This window comes from Fibroporia radiculosa (assembly GCF_000313525.1).
Source record: "Fibroporia radiculosa TFFH 294 genomic supercontigs, scaffold1086, whole genome shotgun sequence".
Taxonomy (NCBI): Eukaryota; Fungi; Basidiomycota; class Agaricomycetes; order Polyporales; family Fibroporiaceae; genus Fibroporia; species Fibroporia radiculosa.
In genome coordinates this window covers 50,805-67,952 of record NW_012133262.1, presented here as the reverse complement: position 1 = coordinate 67,952, position 17,148 = coordinate 50,805, and the positions used below count along the sequence as shown (strand labels likewise).

Sequence of the window (17,148 nt, the reverse complement as noted above, 5' to 3'; positions counted from 1 at the left end):
TGGGAAGTACTCGATTGCCATCTCCTCTGTGGTGTCGCGGGTTTTTTGAGACAATAGCGAAGGCGTAAAGTAGCGAACATAAAGGTTCAAACTTGACAAGGAAGTTGGTGACCACGGATAGCTAAATTACAGTATTCAAATGGAAAAGAGCTTTGTGAAACACCGTTGCAATATTGTTGCGTCAGCGCAGGTCCTGTCGCCTAGCTCTGCGTCGCTGAGAGTTGTGGCAGAGTTGTCGTGGACGATGAACCAGAAATGGCTAGCAAGGCACCGAGATCTCGATGTGGTCGATCGCACGTGACCGTGAAAGATTGGGATAATCGACTCGATTGCCAAAGACGCACCGCCAAAGCCACTTTCTGTGTTGAACCAACTCCTCCCCTTCCCTTCCGCTGCCAGGCCAGCACTGTTCTCCCAGGCATAGAAAGACGTCACGCGGAACATCCTGATGGATCAGGACTTGAACCAAGTGGTTCAGGCGATCGCCATCGCATCCGACCCGACTCGAGGAGCGCTACACCAACAGGCTCTTGAGTATCTATCCACTATTCAACAAAATGCCTCCAATATGTGGCGACTTGCACTTGCACTCTTTGTAGACACCAGCTCAAATGGCGCGCGAAAATATCCGACACAGGCACGTTTCTTTGCACTTCGGGTGTTGGAGGAGTTCTTGGACAACCGGTCAGTTCTCGGGCCCTGCCCCTAGTCGTGTGCCACTCTATTCTGATTAGCGTACCTTTTTCGCTTTTAGATTTGACCCTTTAGACGAAGATTCTTTTCAAACATTACGACAAGCCTTAATGACCTATGTACAATCCGAGTATCTATATGGTACTGCGGAGTCCAATGCACCATGTGTGTTCACTATTTCGATCCACACTCAGATTGTCATCCTGATAGATACACAGTTCTACGCAACAAGTTCGCCCACACATTGACGCTTTTCTTTCTGTGCACATACATCGATCAATGGCCGAGCTTCTTTTCCGACATTTTTGCTCTAATTCATCCTGCGGAGTCAACTTCACAATCAACTTATAATCATCATATTTCGTTGTTATTTTTCCACATCGTCTTGGAAATCTCCGGTGAAGTTGCTGACCAACTCATCAAGTCTGCAAGACAATTCAGCCCAGCTCGACAAAATCGGGATACCAGGGTGCGAGATGCAGTGCGGGAACGAGATGCAGCGCGGATCAATGAAGCAGTGCTCACCATTGCCGGTGACGGCGTTGAAAGGATGTCTCGGCTGCGAAAGGGTGAAATCACTTCCCCTTCTGAATTAGATGCTGCGGTCGAAGTCGTGGACTGGGGCATCAGGACATTCGCATCCTATGCCGGTGAGTTGTTATGGATCCCAATCCGGATATCCCTAACATAGCGACGATTAGGCTGGATCGACATAAACCTGACGGTTACACCGACAACGATCCAACTTCTGTTCACTCTCTTGTCTGATTCTTCTTTGGCAATTCGGTTGGCAACATCTGCAGCACTCACAAAAATTGTAGCGAAGGGTCTCAAGGAACCAGGAGATAAACTGCAATTAATCAAGGTCCTATCTCTAGGACAGGTACTTGATGCACTTGAAGCAAAAACGAGAGTTGAGCAAGGTGCACGTGGGTCAGACGTTGATGAGGGCGAAGAATCGTACCGTGAAGCCCTCGGAAGATTACTCAATATGCTTGGTCTTGAGCTGTGCAAGCTCATCGACGTACGTATTGGTATGGATATATTTTCATTTTCTCTGAAAATAAGCACTAGGAATGTCCCATCGGCGATGTGCGCTCAGAGGCGAATGAATTACTGCAGCAAGTTCTGCCTGTGATGCTGCGATTTATGGCTGACGAATACGATGATACATGCTCCACAATCTTTCCTCTACTGCAAGCTATCCTCTCAAGCGTCAGTAGGATCTTTTCTGCCCATCATGCCAGACCATTCATGAACTATTTATAGTTCAAGCGTTCGAGAAAAACCTCTTCGGAGCCACTGGACGAGTCAAAACGCTATTTCCTCACATCTTTGCTTAGAGTCATCCTAGAAAAATTGAAGTGGGACGAAGAGTCAGATCCAGAAGACATGGACGAGGATGACAAGACTGCCTTCGAACAATTGCGTAAGGTGGGCTTTTATTGAGCAGAGCTTTTGAGTCAATCTCAATCGTGGCGTAGGAGTTACGGATTTTCATGGACGCGACGCTAGTCATCGAGCAGACCTTGGTCACAGACGCTCTGCGAACATTAGTACTCAATACTCTAACGACGTATCGTAGTGGCACCCCTATCAAATGGAACGACGCTGAGTTGGCGGTGTACCTAGTGTACAGCTTCGGAGAAATCAATAAAAGTACGCTCGACCCTTCCAGCTGTAATATATCATGGTGCTAATACGTGACAGGTGGAACAAAAGGACGTGCAGCATTTTGCCATGCTCATGCCGTCGACAGAGATAAACGAAAGGAGACGGACTATTCGGAGTTCCCGCTCACTACTCATGGCGAAATGTTATATGCGCTGGTGCAGTCTGGTATCTCCGCATATCCACATAAAACTGTCGTCATGCAGTTCTTCGAAACTGCCGCACGCTATGGTGACTTCTTTAAAGTTCGTAAGGATTGTATCATGCCCACGCTTCAACCTATGATGGATGCTCGGTGAGTACGTTTTAAGGGTCAAGTAAAAGTCACGCTGATCGACTTGATGACAGTGGACTCCACAACTCGGAAATTGGGCTTCGTTCACGCGTCTTCTACCTTTTCCATCGTTTCATCAAAGAGGACCGCAATGAGATCTCTGTAGAGCTCGCACTGTCACTGCTAGAGGGTATGCGGGATCTATTGTCAATCCAGATCGTACTTCCAGAGCTCGAGAACCCAGAACAAGACATCCTTACAGAAGCGATCAATAATCCTGGGATCTTCGATTCACAGCTATACCTCTTCGAGACCGCCGGGACACTTGTGTCTCTGTTGTACAAAACGCCTGAACAAGCTGCAGCCCTTCTATTATCGGTAGTCAAGCCTCTGCTTGACGATTTGTCCATTAATCTGCGAGCCGTCAAGGGGATGGAGGATGTAGTGCCCATACTTAAGGTTCATCATGTCATCATGGCATTGGGTAACGTTGCCAAAGGATTTCCAGATTATCCTTCGCCTGTCCCGGAAGGATATGTCATGCCCCCTCTAGAGGTCTTCAATCAGGTTGCAGAGGCAATTTTGGTATCCTTAGAAGCGATGAACGTATTCAAGGTTGTGCGGGATGCGGTAGGTACTATACTAATCTAAGCGGATGTCTCCTTACCCTATCTCTTCTAGACCCGATTTGCCTTCGCTCGTATTCTCGCAACAACGGGCCCGAATGTGACGCGTTTGATTCCTTCATTAATGGCTAATCTGTTAGCCCACTTTGAGCCGTCGGAATTGATTGACTTCATGAATTTCATTGGCCTCTTGATACACAAGTTGCAGGTAAGCAACGATGGACTAATGCGACGACCCTTCCTTATTATGCTGTAACAGAGGGATATGTCCGATGTACTAGATCAGCTCATCGGACCACTCAGTGCACACATGAATGGATTATTATCGCAACCCGTTACAGGAACCGATGACGAGCTCACTCTCATCGATACGAAGCGCGCATATCTCGCCCTATTGAATAACATTTTGGTCGCGAAGCTTCATGGTATTTTTACTTCTGATCGTGAGTCTAATCAGCTAGTTGATCGGCGCTCGTAAGCTCACATTGTATGCAGGCAACAAAGGACAAGTGGAATCTTTGCTTGCGAATATGCAGCGTATCGCTGAGGATGTCTCCGATTCCAGTAGCCAGAAGGCAGCGTATACGTTCTTTAGTCGCTGCGTCACCGTCTGGGCACAACCGAATGCAAACATGAATATGGATCAATCGAATCTTCCTGGCTTTGAGCGCTTTGTCTATGAGAGTTTGATCCCCATGGCATTTGCACTGTTATCTTCCCCCCACTTCAACATTAAGGATGGCCAGATGGTTGTGGTATGTGTTATCGTGAATACACGGTGTGATTTTTTATTCACAGCGTATGGGGTGGTACATAGGTCCTTCATGAAATCTGTAACTTCCTTCAGACGGTGTCGAAAACTCGGGGACCAGAAGCCTTCAACTTCTTTACTTCAGTATTCCTTCCCGCCCAGAACTGGCCACCTGAAACTGCCGCCGAGTTCACGACGAAACTGAGGGATTTGGACGGTAAAGCCTTCCGTAAATATTTCACGGACTTCGTACGGGCTTCACGCGCGGGTGCGTAGCATTGAGCCTAATCTTCCCATGTCAATCACAAAAGTTTTATTACATTGCTTTCACTCGCTAATTTACATTCCACGATATGCACTTCACTCAACTAATGTTACACAAAGACTCCGAACGCCACAATGTGTATTAGGATCATACAGGTTGTATTGTCTACCATCATGCTCTATGTACTCTTTACACAATTTTATACCTTTCCAGCTTCTTATTAGTGAACTACTATAGTATCATAATTGTTGAGTTCGACTGAACATTGTATTCCAATCATTTTATACTATACTTAGTCACTACTACGTAGTTCGTCGTCTTCGACTTCGAGCCTAGTAGGAGAAATCAAGAACGCGTGCACGTGATTGTGATTGTGATTGCGGCGGCGAATGTACAATGTGCCTGCCGCTCGTCGCCTCCTCTTCTGCCTCGACGGTACGCGCAACTCCAAGCACCAGCTGTGCACCCTGATACCCACGATACGTGTCTTGGACCCTGTTGTGAATTCCTGGCATCACCCCTAAGCAGAACGAGGTCTAGCACAATGCAAGCCGGTGTGTTACTCTAGGATCCTCCTAGTCCGCGCTCTAATGAAGGTCATGATATAGGTCGACCACGGGGGAAACCAAAGATAGTAAGTGAGATGATTTTATTACGTCTAGTGGCAATAGCTGACAATGTGACAGAAAGCCATTAAACGGGTATGCTTTCTGTCCCGTTGGGTTATGTCCGAACTATTTACTGTGTGAGTGTAATAGCACGGACCAGACTTCTCAATGGAAGAAACCTGGGCTAAGTTATCGCGAAACATCGTCGAAATACAAAATCACAATGCGGCAAATTTATCTTACGAGGAGAATCACCGTTTTGCATACAACATGGTGCTTTACAAACATGGAGAGACCTTGTATGAAGGCACCAATAAATTGATAGCTGAGAATCTTGACAAACTCGCGAACGAATACATCGTCCCAGCTTTTCCGACAGGGAACGAAGACGACGCAGTTCAGAAGGCTCAAGCAGGAGAGATGCTGTTGAAAGCTATGAAGAAAGTCTGGGATGACCACACGTCTAGCTTATCGAAGCTGCGCGATGTTCTCAAATACATGGTATGTCCCGTCATCGCAAAGTTTTCTATAATTCGATTCAGTGTTGTCATTCAGGACCGCGTTTACGCTAAGACGGCACAAGTCCCAGAAATTTGGGATTCCGGATTATTCCTCTTCGTAAAGCACATCCTTCGACCTCCAATACAGGACCATATGACATCTGCCATTTTGACTCAAATTCATACCGAGCGCGATGGGTATGTGATTAATAGATCCGCAGTCAAGGGCTGCGTGGATGTGCTTCTACAGCTGTTTGATGAGGATGACAACATCTCAGTCTATAAGCGAGATTTGGAACCTGCCGTCCTTAAAGAGAGCGAAATCTTCTATAAGAAGGAAGGTGTATCTCTCATAGAAACCTGTGATGCCTCAGATTATCTGAGACGCGTGAGTCCTGTATTTCCGTTACCAAACTGATTGCTAACAATCTCTAGACGGAGAGTCGCTTTGATTCGGAAGAATCTCGAGCACATCATTTCCTGTCATCGCAGACTGCCTTGCCACTACGACGCATATTGGAGAATAATCTCTTAACACCTCATTTGGCAGCCATTATCGCGATGCCGAATTCGGGTCTGGATGCTATGATTGACCTTGGCAAGCTCGACGGCATGGCCCGATTATATCGTCTCTATGCTATGGTCCCCACCGGTATCCCTACCCTCAAGAAAGCCCTTAGAGAGACGGTCATACGTCGGGGGAAGGAGATCAATGCAGCTAGCAGCAGTTCTGAACCAGATGATATCCCAGAAGAAGAGGAGGCGCAGAAGAGCGCTAAGGCAAAGGGTAAAGGCAAAGCTCGTGGTCTTAATGCTGGCTCTCAGACCTTAGCGCTGGCACTGAAGTGGGTGGAAGATGTACTCGCTTTAAAAGACAGATTTGACAAGATTTGGGCCGGGGCATTCCAAAGCGATCGGGACATCGAAACAGGAACGAATGAGGTACGCGTATATTGTACCTGACTATAGTGTATTCGGCAACATTATATTCAGGCATTTGAGACTTTCATCAATCTTAATGAGAAGACTCCTGAATTCATTTCGCTTTTTATTGACGAGAATTTGAAGAAAGGCCTCAAAGGCGTGAGTAGCCTACATTTGTCATGTGGCGTAGTAACATTAATGGACCTATAGAAATCAGATGCGGAAGTTGACATTACTTTGGACAAAACAATTGTCGTCTTCAGGTTCTTGACAGACAAAGATGTTTTCGAGCGCTATTACAAGGGACACTTGGCCAAGCGTCTCTTACTCGGACGATCTGTATCTGATGACGCGGAGCGTGGTATGCTTGCGAAACTCAAGGTTGAGTGCGGGTATCAATTCACGCAGAAGCTGGAGGGCATGTTCCATGATATGAAGATATCGTCTGATACAATGCAAATGTATCGAACTCACCTGGAGAGAACGATGGTACGCCTTCGCTTACTTATATCGATAGTGTTGTAACCATCGTGCAGGCTCCTGAGGTTGATATATCTGTTATTGTGATGACGTCTACCTTCTGGCCGATGTCACACTCGACTGCTTCGTGTAATTTTCCAGATCTCTTAATCAAGGCCTTCAAGTCGTTCGAACAGTTCTATCTGTCGAAACATTCCGGCCGAAGATTGACATGGCAACCTTCGTTGGGCAATGCAGACGTTCGAGTAACATTTAAGTCGCGAAAGCACGACTTGAACGTATCGACGTTCGCTTTGGTGATTCTTCTGTTGTTCGAAGACCTGCCTGATAGCGAATTTTTGACCTATGAGGTGATTTGCCTCCGTGTTTGCTAGCGATGACACGATTGCTCATCGTTGTTGTAGGAAATCAAAAGCGGTACTGCCATCCCCGATCAGGAATTACAGCGTAATCTTCAGTCGCTTGCTTGTGCAAAATACAAGATTCTGAAGAAACACCCGGCGGGGCGTGATGTTAATCCGCACGATTCGTTCTCGTTCAATGCGGACTTTTCTGCACCACTACAGAAAATCAAGATAAGCACTGTAGCATCCCGTGTTGAGAACACGGATGAGCGGAAGGAGACGAAGGATCGCATCGACGATGAACGACGGCATCAGACCGAGGTTCGTTCACCTTTTCAAGGATCGAGAATGCGGGTACTCATCAAGGAACCGCAGGCTTGCATTGTCCGAATCATGAAGGATCGAAAGCATATGACACATAACGAACTAGTAAACGAGGTAACGCGTCAGCTATCAAGTCGATTCCAACCCAATCCTTTGGCCATCAAAAAGCGTGTCGAAGGTCTTATTGAGGTGCGTAAGCTACTCTCTGATTCGCGATGTCCTTGTTGATACCGATTTATTTAGCGCGAATATCTGGAACGATGCGATGATCGTAAATCATATAATTATGTGGTATGTCTTAATTTCCCTCTGTCTCCCATTCATAATGATTCATGAGCGAGCAGGCATAGCTTGGGTCGAGTAATCAATCGTTCAATATTTTTGTATCACTATCGCAATGCAATCTCGCTTGTATTTTAATGATATCGTCGTTCACAATGGTTTAATAAGTTAGGTTCGTTTCTAATGATACGTCTATACAATGCAGCATAGAGGGTCATGCCTATAGCTCATCCTTAGAACGGTCGCCCTCGGCGTGGAAAGCCTGTAGCAATCCTAGATGTACTGTCAGCTAGTCGATTATCATAAGTTATTTTGAGTTGCTCACGTCGCCGCATGTCTGGAGATACCTCTCTAGGTAACACAACGTTGTACTCGATGTACAGCTCGCCATAGGCATCATCATGCTCGAAGACGGGCATCCCTTCACTCTTGATAGTTTGCACAAATCCTAATATAGTGTCTTGTAAGCTTTGATATAATGCGGGTAAACTCCAAGCCCACCTGGTTGAGTAACCCCATGTCGCTTCAACTCGACGATGTGTCCATCGAGATGTGTCAAATTGCGCTCAAAGCCCAACAGAGCCTGCATGCGTTTAGGATGACGTCTTTACGTCAAATGAAAGCAAACGTACTTCCTCGATTCCAATCGTCTCCCTCCAATACAAGCTGCTTTCTTTACGTCTCCAACCACCCTTGTCCTTCCTAGTCCGCAGCCGCGTTATGATGTCTCCTGGCTCCCAATCCGGACTCTCGTCCCCCTCGCCATCGAACACGACTTCGTAGCCCTCCGGCGCTCCCTTGGGCACCTCTAGGGTGTAGTGCTGCGTATGATCGAGGACCTTTGCGCCGCCACAGTGCGGGCACCTACGCACGATGGTGCTGCCTCGGCCGCCACACTGGCCGCACGTTACCTGGGCTTGCGAAAACATCCCAGGCATGATCTGTTGTCGTACAATCTGCACGCCGGCGCCATTGCAAGCGGGGCATGTATGAATATCGGCAGATGACGCAGCGCCACTGCCTCGACAGTGGTCACATAATATGCGCTTCGTGATCCCCAACTGTGGGTGGGAGTATTAGATAGCATGCGTATTCCGACCAGACTTCATACATACGTCTATATTGGCCCCGGTATATCTGAGATACATATTGGTGAGTTCACGCAGTGAGTTTAAGGCCAATCTATGCGTACATATCTGTCAGGCTAATTTCTATTTCAGATATTGAATTAGGTCCGCGACGAACTTGCTGCTGCCCATGGACTGTACAGTCATCTCGTCAAATTGGAATGAAACACTTCACTTCACCCAAAACTCACAGCCTCCACCAAAAAAGTTCTGGAATATATCAAACGGATTGGTGTATTGCTGCCCGCCGCCCTCATGCGCCTTGAGGCCTTCCTACCAAATCGTATGTCGATTGTCAGTCGACGCATGAATTATGGATGGCAAGCGGGACGTAAAGCTAAGGGAAGTGATACAGTACTTCTCCGTGACGGTCATATATTTGTCTTTTCTACTCCAAATTAGAATGAAAACATGTCCGCATGGACGATAAAGACGAACCTGAGGATCAGATAGGATTTCATATGCTGTGATTCCAAGCTGCCCGTCCAGTTGTTACAGAATAATAAATGAGTAATAGGACAAACCGTGCGCAATCTCTACGAATCTGCCTTCAGCATCTGCGTCTTTATTCTTGTCCGGATGGAATTTTCGGCTGCCACGCGCTGAGCCAATCTGAGGAACTGTTGCAGCGTGTTACCACTGACCTTAGCCTTTTGTACGCTTTCCGAATGTCTTGCTCAGAGGCCGACCTGGATACTGAAAAATGCGAAAGCTAGGTGAGTAAAGCATTTGCTGGACCGGGGCGGCGCGCGCCTTGGACTAACGCTCGAGAACTTTGTAGAGGTCTGCAGCGTTCACCACGACAGAGATAAGGAGCAAGCAAGTAAGGAATAAAAGCAGAGCTGAACCCATGTCTACCGCGGGACTTCCGATGTCGTGCGTGATGGTCCGTCCGAAGACCAACGAGGGGAACGTCCGGGGCGGTCGTTTAAGTCGTGTCGCCACGTACACAGACCGCACTCCACGTGATCGCGCAACGCCTTCTCGCCGAGAGTCAAAAGTCAGCTCCAAGACTCAAGACTCAACCGCGTTGCGACAAACTGCGGTCCGCAGAGCACCGCTGACTCTTGCTGCAAATGATCACGGTCGTAATTCGCATCGGCCCGCCCCCACGGCAGAATGGCGCATAACCATTATGCCGTACTATTTCTTTGACTAGGCATCTGAAATAATCTCCTACCCCGAGCTACTGCGACATCCATGCTGCGTATATGCATGCAAGAGCCATATATGCACGATACTCTGCTTTGAACTTCCAGTCAAAAACGATCTAATATGGGATCCAAGGCCCTTTGGACGACGGTTGAACGACATCCGCATCGACCAACCGGGATATACATATAGCAATGGGGACATGCTATTGACGGAGCATCTTGAAATCGATGTGTCATAGGAGGTTATGTAGAATTCTGTGCTGATGCAGCCTAGTCTCTGAAGGAGGTGAGATGAGTCCAAATTGAGTCAAAATTTGGTTAAAGATTCGGTATTTAGCTCAAACTATAATGATTCCAACAATGTCTTCGTACTCCCAAGGACCCTTAGCTCAATCGGTAGAGCTTTGTACTTATGTGGTTAACTGAGTTTATGCAAGGGTCCCGAGTTCGATTCTCGGAGGGTCCACTTTTTTAAAAACCTTCAATCATGTACTTTTTCATTGTTTTGCCCATCAATCACTATGTATGTACTGAAAGACAGAGGAAGGACGAAAGTGAAAACTTGTGCAGCCTGAACTCAACAAGCTGTTGTCACAAGTCCCACAGTGCATCACTTTGTGCTTCTGTGTCTCTCTCGCGTGGATAGCATTTGGCGGGTTGTGCTTGCCTTGCTGCTATGACCCATTTGCACACATGCATAGCGTCGTATTTGAGAACTGCGAAAACAGAAATACAAAGATACTTATTACACTTCTATTGAATACAACATACAAAGCTGAGGTTGAATCCCTATGCTATGCACACTAAAAAGCTTGCGTAGGCCAATCTGGAAGACTGTTTAGTGCAGCATTGATGGCTTCGCGGACACGTTTCTTCGAGGCGAGATCGCCAGACTGTCGATAGCCGGTGTAGACTTCATGCATCTGGAATGTGGAGGCCGCGACCGAATCTGCAGTTTATGAGATCAAAAAGCACAAGCACACGTATCCTAATGAAACGCACCAAAATTTAACTCAGCCTCCCGGACAAGCTATCAAGACATTACAATTAATCATAGGAGCAGGGGTAAGTCAGACTCACGTTCTCCAGCCGCGCTACTTCTTGCGCTTGTCCACCATACATTGTACCGTAGCCTCCGCCTCCAAATAGGCCAACACCTCCATATGACCGTACTCTCGCCTCAATATCACGCTTACGCGCAGCCCAAGCTTCCTTCAATGCATCAAAAGAATTCTGTACCTGAGATGACAATCTATTAGCTAGCTCCACAACAGGCACCGTATCTCGGAGTACGCTCATACCTGTTTCCAGGCATAACCATCCCAGCTTTCGAGTTCTACTTTATGCTGCTGCACGTATTCCCGCGGGTGAGGTGGTCTATATTGGGAGCCACCGGATCCAGGGGCACCAGCGGACTGCGCATAAGGATCAAATTCTGTAAGATATTGTGGATTTTGCTGTTGTTGTTGGGGTGTGTATCCAGGCTGGTATCCCTGGCTGTACTGCGAGGATGTGGACATCGGATAGCCTGTATACTGTGCCTGCTGTGGTTGGGGTTGTGGCGGAACTCCGTAAGCATTGTTCACCTGTGAGGCGAGCTGCTGTCCAAACGAGCTAGAGGGCTGGAAACCCTGTCGTCCGGTCATCTGTGGATTCTGCACAGGTGACCCGCTGTAGCCCTGCTGAGATTGCATATACCCCCCGTTCCCATTCCACGATGTCTCCTGTGGCTGCACCTGCGGTTGGTGGTATCTGCCACCGTATCCTGGTGAAGCTCCTTGTTCAGGATAACCGGAGGGATTAGGACCTGCTATAGAACCTGAGGGCTGCTGCAGCCATGAAGTATATTGGGTGCCTGCCGGGCTGTCTGTGCCGTCAATATCCGGGTAGCGAGCAAGTGCGTTAGCGGGATGGTCGATGAAAGGATTATTGGAAAGTTCCGCTGGTGGCGAGCCATAGCTATTCCGGGGTGAATACATGGAGGTCAAGAATAAGTAGATACGAGAGTGAACGAGTCCAATGAGTGAAAGCTGCAGAATTACTGCGGGAGAAGGCAGACGGAGTCGGATGCGATGAGATGCTGTTCTCATCACGTGTTAGGGCGCTTATATCAAATAAAGCGCCCATGGATCCTGATCAGTGCTACTAGTAGTACATCCTTCGACTCGCGCCGCAAGCAACTGAACAAGAACGCATCATCAAAATTGTATGGCTCAACTTAACGACAAAATCACTAGATACATACTCCAAAGAACATTGTGACATATGGTACATAATTGAGAACGGTTGTACCAGGGAGTGATGCTATAATAACATACAATAATACATGCGAAGCTTTACAACATGTAGACAGATACCAATGTCGAAATTGCACGAAAAACCTATGCGAAACATACATCCCCCAAGCCCGAATCATATGAACTAGGGGTCATGCAACCTGCAAAGCCGCTAAGCTCAATGCATGGATGCCAGTCGTGCCCTCCCGCCTACTTTCCGCTCTCGAAAACGTTCCCTAAAACGCTGGTGAATACGAGACGCTTCCTCCTTCCGTGCTTGTGGCGTCTTCCATATATCCAGCGACCGCATGCTCTCCCGTATCGCTCTTGCGTTCTCCTTTGCAACGCCAGCACGGCCCCTAAGCGAGTCAATTATCCGTCCTCCCATATCACGCAGCGCCAGCGCGTTTGCACGAGCACGGGTATGTCTCTCCTGAAGATAGCCCCGTATCTCATGTGCCGTGTCCTTGGACTGCTCCCACGCCAGATTCGTCTGCCGGACAATGGCATGTACGAGTTCATCCAGGGCATCCAGAATCTCTTGTACATCACGTACGACGACCGCGGCCAATATCTCGAGATCGAAATATTCCGAGAGTGAACCAGCAATCTTCGTACTGAGGGCATACAAAGACTGTTCCGGATGGAGTGGTGCCTTACTCTTACCCTTGCTCGCAGTGCGATGCAGAGGTAAGGGGGCGATCAACGACAAACTGGATTGACTGTTCTCGCGCAAAGCGGGAACGGGTGGGGTAGGGCGTAACATAAGGTCTGTCGTCGCAACAAGCTTCCCTGGCCAGGTAATAAGACCACATCCGCAGGGACATTCGGATGGCGCGCCGGCTGATTCGCCGATACGATCAGCCTTTGGTGTGGAGGACGCAAGACCTTGGCGTGAACCAGAAGTGGATGCTGATAGCTGCGCAGGGAGGACAGCAAGTGCTAAATCTTTCAACGAGGGCACCAACGCCGAGGATACCGGACTGGGTACTAAAGGAGAGGCACTGCTGTTGGGCGGAACATTCACCGGACGTTCGGTACCCCACGAATTCGTAAGCGTGGTCTGCTCCTGCGGCGGCGTGGCAATAAGAGCCGGAGTAGTGAAAGACCCTGTGACTGCATAGCCCAATACGACAGAGAGCACCGCAAGGCTAGATTGCAGTAAAAATCAGGAGTTAGTGTAGTATGGAAAAGATTGGACGAAATGAGCATACATAGTCCATGCATGTTTGGATGTCAATCTCTGCGCGGGCTTCCGCACCGGTCTCGCGAGCACAGGCCGCAGCGCCCGAAAGACCAATCTCGGCGCAAAGCGCTCGATCTCATCGTGGTCGATGACCGCTGATGAACCCATCGTCGTGGAGACCACCTTGCTCCGCGACACACGCAGAGTATCCCAGTATTGCTCCGCATCAAGCAACTGATCAGCGGAATACGGAAGATCAACAACGCTAAGGCTTCGCGCCAGCACCGGAAGGTACAGAGTGTGATCTGGCAATGCCTTCATAGCAGAAGGCAGGAACACCACCGCCAATGATGGACGATCTAGCGAAACGTAACTCGACTGCAACAGGATGAAGTCAAACTTAGAGTGAGATATAAAGAAAAACCTACAACGTCGTCTCCTGTGCGATCGAGCACAGACACTATACGACACTCCTCATCGGACGACAGGAAACGTACATAGCCGTCGATGAGGCCGATAATCTTAGACGTGAGCATAAAACCAGTGCCTTGTGCGATCTTCTCGAGCAGTTTATCGATGAACGACCATTTGACCGTCGAGGAGGACCCATAAAGCACAATATACATATCGGCTTGAATGGAATCTCCATCCCATGGGGGGACCACGGGCATGGCAGGTGCACCCGGATCCGCAGCATCTGCATATACTGGAGGTATATCCGCAGCTAAACCAGGGGACACATCGTCGGTTTCCGTAGAGTTCGCGACTTCTTCGTAGGATGTGTTCAACAGCTCCTCGCGGGAGCTGGTGAGAGGGTCGGGAAACGAGAGTCGGAGGTCGCGCGATTGTATTATAGATGCATGAGAAGCGTTCAGTGAGTTGGGATGCGACCGCGATGGGGACGAGCTTAAGGTGCTCATCATGCTCTGATCCAAGGCATCCTTAACTCGCTGATCCTCGGAAGGATCTTGTAGCTCTGCATCTGGAACGGCGCCAGGATCGATGAGTGTTGCTACTGCGTCGCTTAGTGCAGTAGATCGTGTGGTGAGGGAAAGATGAATGGTAGGAGACTCATCGACAGGATCGTCCACAAAGCCTTCCCAGGCTTGAACCTCTCCGTCGCCGTCGCGAGAGCTGCTTCCTATGCTATTGAAGGAGCGGCGAGAGGATGGACGGTCAATGTCCCGATCGCTGTCGAAGTCGGTGTCCGACGCTCTGCTACTCGCAATGTCAAGCCAGTCAGAGTCGGACAGACTCTCCAGTTCTGACAAGCTATGGGGGTCGGTCGTGTCGATGTTCATGGCTGAAAGGGGTGAGGACACGGGCAGGCCTCAGTGAGCTTTTTAAGGGCTATGAATCTGGAAATTAATTAATTATAATTATAAAATAGCCTAGAAATAACATACAGTAGCATACTAGGTTGGTTAAAGACCTTCTAATCATTACAAGCTTATCCCCCCTATCTCCATCGGAGCGGACTTGGTCGAGTCAGGACTCCATTTCGAGTGCACACGGCCTCGGATTGCTCACGGAATGCCGCACCCACTGATGGCTCATCGACCACACAGACCTGTCTCTAGACACTGATAGTGGTTAACTACGGACGTTCGTTTTCATAGGCCTATGATGCGATAACAGCCGTTATACACGCCATGCATCTCACCGACCTTCCTGAGGATCTAATACTTGAGGTGTTTCTCTATCTCGAGGTGGTTAATTTATTGATCGTGAAACAGGTGAGTCAAGATGATATTGTTAGTGAGTCGCTGTATATGACAACAAAGAGTCGTTCAGACGTGTCGCGTTCTGCACGCAATAGGCTCCTCTGACTACCTCTGGCATTGTGTGATCAGACACATAGGACTCCCTCTCAATATCCCTTCTGGTGTGCCTCACATCACGTTATCTCACGAGGAGCTGCAGAAGATAGCCGTCAAAGCGATACGGCTCGAAGCCAATTGGCAGAAGACAACGCCGGTGCTGAAGCGGACTCATGCTCTTGTCCGCGACACAAATGAGCCGTATGTAGACGAGATGCAATTCTTGCCAGGCGGAGAGTGGCTCTTGACCGCGCAGCGAAACCGTCAACCTCAAGCCCGTGGAAGTTCTCGCGTTGTTCTATGGTCCTTGAAGGATCTGAGCGATGTTTACCGCGTCGCTGACATTGAGGTAGTGGGCTTCTACAGGGACTGCACACTAGAATACCAAGCGAGAGAAGAGTGTGTTACATTGGCAGTCGGGTTCAATGATGGAATGGAGTGAGTCATGAGCTATCTAACATCATTTCGACTTTGTTGATAGATGGCCAGCAAGATTGACGTATATCGCATCCCCCTACAGAACCGTGCGGACTTTTCGTTCAGTGTTCCTACTCTGCTACCCACAAGGACTATCCCTGTGTTGTTTCATCCTCGTATTGCGGACGTTCCTCCTGTTATACACCAAATGGCTATTTCGCATGGTATCGTCGCTATTACCGTCGCTATTCCGGGTGGGGAGTGCCCTCTGCAAGTTTATCTTACTCATGCCAAGTCAGGCATGACTGGATGGGTCGATCCTGCACTTTTGGAGGTAAGTAGCATATTAGTTTCTTTCTTTACCACGCTTCAAGGCTTTGGGCACAGCCGTTCTCTAGTTTATGGGTGCGCTTATGCGATGATCACCTCTTACTGCTCGGGAATATGCGGTCTAGCCTTATCCTTCGCATTTATCGTATCTCGCGAGCCGCCCTCTTCAAAGTTCAGTACTCGCAATGGTCCGCCCCACAGGATGCCGAGCTGCACCGGGATCACATCGTTGACCTAGGATCTATAGTTGTAGAATCCATGCAACCCTTTAGACAGGATGCGGAGTTTTACGACATTGCTCGAGTCTCGACCCCATCCTCATCCTACTTATCAGTCGTAATTTGCTACGCATTCCACGATTCATCAGCCGGGGTGGAGCAGGTGACTCGATTCGCGCTTCCCTTCTCATCCGAGATTCATGGCGAGGCATGCACTACGAGATTCTTTGCTCTGCCGCCCCAAGTTTCGGCGCAACTCGTACAAGTTGGTCCTACAGGACGAGCTGTGTGGCTGGAACACAATTGGGAAACACAAACCAGGAGGGTCATGCGATATCACCCGCAGTCCGGTAATTCCGTAGGATTGCTGTTACCATCCGATCCCGTGCTGCCATTTACGCCAAACTTATGTCATTCCCTCGCCTTCGACGAGGTCACCGGACGTGTTTGTATGGGTCTTTTCAACGGTGATGTATATATCTTGGACTTTGTCTAATGGCCGTTGCTCCCATGGCTATTCAACTCGGCCTCGAGCGTTCCTGGCTATTGAGAACGGGTTCCCAGTGTTGCACCATGTGGAACTGCACAGCAGTACCTTATGATAACATACCTTGTTGCCGAGCTGTCGCTTGAATTTTGCTTTACCATAATTCCTGTACAGGCCATAAATGTACTAGCCTTGTAAGCCATAACTGGGACAGTACTGATTCTAGGCCTTGTGTGATGATCACACACTATCAGCGTCGGTGTATATACTAGAGCGTCTATAGCGTTTGCCATGAAGCAACAGATTAATGCCAAGGGACGTGCATACAGGTGTTATCGATAATACATCCTAATGATGGGGTGGATTTACAAGAGCGATCCAGCGAGAACAA

The 17,148-nt window shown here is 48.5% G+C and overlaps 4 protein-coding genes across 4 annotated transcripts; 2 read left to right on the top strand and 2 right to left on the bottom strand.

Moving 5' to 3' along the window:
• Positions 1 to 448: 448 nt before the first annotated feature.
• Positions 449 to 7,796, top strand: FIBRA_02118 (uncharacterized protein; the record flags this gene model as incomplete). Its single annotated transcript, XM_012323984.1, has 24 exons — positions 449 to 684; positions 755 to 858; positions 912 to 1,343; positions 1,395 to 1,717; positions 1,768 to 1,908; positions 1,963 to 2,127; positions 2,178 to 2,352; positions 2,404 to 2,659; positions 2,713 to 3,268; positions 3,320 to 3,472; positions 3,524 to 3,707; positions 3,760 to 4,019; positions 4,082 to 4,283; positions 4,889 to 4,914; positions 4,967 to 4,981; positions 5,039 to 5,389; positions 5,444 to 5,776; positions 5,824 to 6,330; positions 6,382 to 6,471; positions 6,523 to 6,773; positions 6,830 to 7,142; positions 7,197 to 7,457; positions 7,512 to 7,649; positions 7,704 to 7,796. 24 exons carry the CDS (start codon positions 449 to 451, stop codon positions 7,794 to 7,796), a joined length of 5,565 nt encoding a protein of 1,854 aa, XP_012179374.1.
• Positions 7,797 to 7,962: 166 nt separating this feature from the next.
• Positions 7,963 to 12,002, bottom strand: FIBRA_02117 (uncharacterized protein; the record flags this gene model as incomplete). The annotated part of the gene is made up of 11 exons (XM_012323983.1): positions 7,963 to 8,015; positions 8,068 to 8,190; positions 8,244 to 8,325; positions 8,375 to 8,803; positions 8,858 to 8,879; positions 8,935 to 9,004; positions 9,061 to 9,142; positions 10,890 to 10,972; positions 11,026 to 11,053; positions 11,104 to 11,262; positions 11,325 to 12,002. 11 exons carry the CDS (start codon positions 12,000 to 12,002, stop codon positions 7,963 to 7,965), a joined length of 1,809 nt encoding a protein of 602 aa, XP_012179373.1.
• A 449-nt stretch (positions 12,003 to 12,451) lies between these two features.
• On the bottom strand, positions 12,452 to 14,786 carry FIBRA_02116 (uncharacterized protein; the record flags this gene model as incomplete). The annotated part of the gene is made up of 4 exons (XM_012323982.1): positions 12,452 to 12,460; positions 12,514 to 13,450; positions 13,514 to 13,863; positions 13,914 to 14,786. The coding sequence occupies 4 exons, from the start codon at positions 14,784 to 14,786 to the stop codon at positions 12,452 to 12,454; spliced, it is 2,169 nt and encodes a 722-aa protein (XP_012179372.1).
• A 351-nt stretch (positions 14,787 to 15,137) lies between these two features.
• On the top strand, positions 15,138 to 16,766 carry FIBRA_02115 (uncharacterized protein; the record flags this gene model as incomplete). The annotated part of the gene is made up of 4 exons (XM_012323981.1): positions 15,138 to 15,221; positions 15,280 to 15,743; positions 15,795 to 16,056; positions 16,110 to 16,766. The coding sequence occupies 4 exons, from the start codon at positions 15,138 to 15,140 to the stop codon at positions 16,764 to 16,766; spliced, it is 1,467 nt and encodes a 488-aa protein (XP_012179371.1).
• Between the last annotated feature and the right edge of the window lie 382 nt (positions 16,767 to 17,148).